Here is a 3,673-nt window from a genome sequence, read left to right on the forward strand (position 1 = left end):
AGAACAAAAGGAGGCCTCGAGGAGTCGGGGGTGCTTCAGCGAGGAGAGGAGCAAAGCCAGACTGGAAGGATGAGCAGGGTGCATGGGGTGCTGGGGCACACAAGCACAGCAGGGTGAAATAGCAGGTGGCTCAGGGAGGTCACCCAGGGAGAGCCAGAGAAGGGGACAGCAGGGATCAGAGGCATGGCTGGAAAGGCAGGGGACAGACAGAGAGCAAGGGAGAAGCTTCAAAAGTGGGCATATCCTGGCTTTAAACAGGGAGTGGGGCTGCAGCCTGGCAGCTCCGAGGAAGATGCCCATGTTGGAAAGAAGGCTCGGGGGGCTGGTGCACAGAGTGGGGCAAGGAGAGTGGCCTTGGGGGCATGGAAACCAACTGGGAACCTAGTGCAACAGCCCAGGTCTGACTAAAGGAACGTGGCAGGACGGGCACTGGAGAGCTTGCCCTGCAGCTGGAGGGATGGAAGGAGCTGAGAGCATCAGACTTTCCAGCGTGCACAGCCAGGTGGGGGATGGTGCCATCCACCAAGAGAAGAAACACGGTGCAGGGTAGGTGGGGGCAGGGCTCACTACAACAACACCCACCCGCCAGTCAGTCCTCCTAAGCTGCCTAGGTAAACGGTGTTGTTCGATGCCTTCCTTACAGGGGCTTCGGGATCCCATTTAGTACTCCAGTCTCACCTGCACCCAAACGTTGTCTGCAGCAGAGTTGTGATTCCCACACAGAAGAAAATGGTCCCAATGAGCTGGCTGGTGGCCCACTGGTCGTACCCCACACACATGGCGTCGGCCAGCAGAAAGGGCACCGCGATGGTGCCGCTGAAGCAAGTCAGATAGTGCTGTGGGTGACAGGGAGACAGAGGAAACAGTAAACCCTTCCTCGTTATTTTCTGATTTCATCCTAACTCACCCCTCCAATGTTTTGTTTTGTTTTTTAAAAAAGGAACTCTTTGGTTTGCTTAGGTACACACGAGTATCATATACCAAATCATATTTCTTTTTCAGTATTTCTCCTTTCCATTACATTTCCATTATACTTGTATCATTACTTACTATTCACATGAGTCCAGGTCAGCATAGAGGAAACACTTAATGCAATCATATTTTATTGATATTTTACTCCTGCAATTCTTACTGGAATTACCTGCTTTTTTTCAAATGCTTTTCAGTATCAATTGCTAAAATCATACGTCTTTCTCCTCTGATTTGTGCACATTAATTATTTTGCGTGGAACCATTCTTGAAACAAACTCTAGGAGTCTTGCTATATCTTTCTTCTGCAGTTTGACTTGCCAATATTTTATGTAGAATTCTACATCTGTATTCTTGAAATAATGGGTCTGGGGGTTAAAGCTTCCTTAACACAGGGTATCCCCCCCCCCCTTTTCTATGGTGGCATTGTTTCATAACAATCAGGGGAGGGTTAAGGTCACACAGGAGCTGAAGAATGCTCCACAGAGCCAGCTCTCTCTCCTTTGGGGCCCCACCTCCACTCCCAGCAGGATATTCCTAGCAGCCATGCTCCCAGGGGCCTGCTTGTTCAGTGCCTGCTTCTGTTCGGCAAACCCAATTTTATTCCCAAGAGTTCCCCATCTCTGCTCCGGTTTGCCAAAATGTGTTGCTTGCAGCCCATAAAGCCCAAATTTCATAACACTAATAGGTGTTTCGTGCAGGGAAACAGAACATTCCCATCCAGGACTTCTCAGGGATGCTCACAAGCTTAAGAAAACTGTGCATCGTCAAGAAGGGCATGATGCATGCAGGGTTCCCAATCCCATTTGACCAGGGAACACTTCTAGAAACACCTCGAATATAAACATTTTAAAAAGCAAGTCTCCTCACTCTGTTTCAGGATGTTCAACCCAAGGAAAATTATCCCCTCGACCACTCAGCTCCTTGGGTTGTAACTTCTCCTTTATTAGACACCTTTCAGGTCGGGTAACCAAGTGCTGTGATACCTAAAGGGGGTCGGGAGGGCTGGAAACCCAGACCAAAGCATCAGCTGTCCGGGCAGGTACAGCCTCACCTCCAAGTGCATAAACCTGTCTGGGCAATGAGACTGAGTTTCTCAGCATCTGAAATACCCCAGGTTAAACTGTCATTCAAACTTTAAAAAAATGAAGAATGGAAAGTCAGACCTGAGAACAGAGTCTGGCTATGCTGAAAGCTATCCATTGTCTACACCAGTGGTCGGCAAACTCAGTCAACAGAGCCAAATATCAACAGTACAACGATTGAAATTTCTTCTGAGAGCCAATTTTTTAAACTTAAACTATATAGGTAGGTACATTGTTATTAACTTAATTAGGGTACTCCTAAGGCTTAGGAAGAGCCACACTCAAGGGCCAAAGAGCCGCATGTGGCTCGCGAGCCGCAGTTTGCCGACCACTGGTCTACATTATCAGAAAAGTGCAAACAAGGAACCCAGAAGGCTGATGGACCTTGAGCTTTGGCAAGGGCTAAAGCTATACACCATTGTTCTGTCAAGACAATGGTAGCTCAAGCAATTTCCTGACCTAATAGTCTCAAAGTAAATCTTTACTAATATTTACTGACCTTTAAGATAATCTGTCTGCTGCCGGGATTACTGCCTGACTAAGGGCAATATGTGTATCTAAAATTGAATACAAGGTTGGCAGGGCCTGGGCACCAGTGAAGCCTTTCCACTAAAGAATGGCTCACTGCCCGGCCCCCCATGATATCCAAATTCATACTTCTTGTCTAGTCTCGTCATTTGTGCACAGCCCTTCTCTAGGTCCTGAGCCCTAGCCATGCAGGTCGCAGCTTTCACACAGCTAAAACAACCAAGGCAAACCCAAGTCATGGGTGTGAATCCTAGAAAAGAGCTTCCTGTCTTGTCCCCTTTCTCTAGAGCGCCACTTCAGTCCGTTAAGTGGGAAGAGGGTGCTGAGATGAGGGAAAGCACCAAAATCATAGGAGCCCAGCCCTGTTCCACTCCCTCCCCTGGCAGCGTCCCTGCTCTGCTCCCACTGGAAGCCACAGCAGACAAAGCAGCTGCTTCTCTGGCAAAGTTTGCCTTTCTTTAAAAAGACTGAAACATGCCGTTTACGATCTGGCCAACATGGCATTTTTCAGTGTCGCCCATGTTTCATGGCAGAACTGACTGTGACTGTGAGTTGGTTAACTAAGCCGGGAATGAGAAATGAAAACTAGTTCTTTTCTCTTCTCTTCTACTTTTCTCTCCCTTTGTTCTTCCTTTTTTCTATATCTCTACGATTTTCAGTCCTTCCTTCCATGTCATTTCCTTTGCTTATTCCCTGTTTTCCTTCCTTCATTCTGTTTAATCTCCTCCTCCTTTCTTTTCTTCCTTTCACTACTATGAAACTGATATTAACAATTTCCATTCATCATTCTTAAGAGAGTAATCTATACTAATAAAAGGGTAATATGTTTATTAGACCGGGTCGATTGGACATCTTCCAGATGTCCGACTTCCTTCCAGACAAAGCCATAGTGGTGGGGGCTAAGGCAGAGGCAGTTAGGGGCAATCAGGCTGGCAGGGGAGCAAGCAGTTAGGAGTGATCAGGCTGGCAGGAGAGCAGCAGTTAGGGATGCGATCAGGCCAGCAGGGGAGAGCAGTTAGGAGCGATCGGGCCGGCAGGGAGGCTGTTGGGAGTGATCAGGCGCAGGGAGAGCAGTTGGGGGCGATCAGGTC

General features: G+C 48.0%; 1 protein-coding gene across 3 annotated transcripts in view; it reads right to left on the minus strand.

Moving 5' to 3' along the window:
- Positions 1 to 3,673, minus strand: part of SLC23A2 (solute carrier family 23 member 2) — a 91,819-nt gene that overhangs the window by 46,138 nt on the left and 42,008 nt on the right. For all 3 annotated transcript variants that reach the window (XM_023760270.1, XM_023760269.1, XM_014462358.2), the window contains one exon: positions 679 to 836. In XM_023760270.1, coding sequence (XP_023616038.1) covers positions 679 to 836 — 158 coding nt within the window. The remainder of the gene's footprint in view (positions 1 to 678; positions 837 to 3,673) is intronic.

This window comes from Myotis lucifugus, unplaced genomic scaffold, assembly GCF_000147115.1.
Source record: "Myotis lucifugus unplaced genomic scaffold, Myoluc2.0 scaffold_178, whole genome shotgun sequence".
In the NCBI taxonomy this organism is placed as follows: Eukaryota; Metazoa; Chordata; class Mammalia; order Chiroptera; family Vespertilionidae; genus Myotis; species Myotis lucifugus.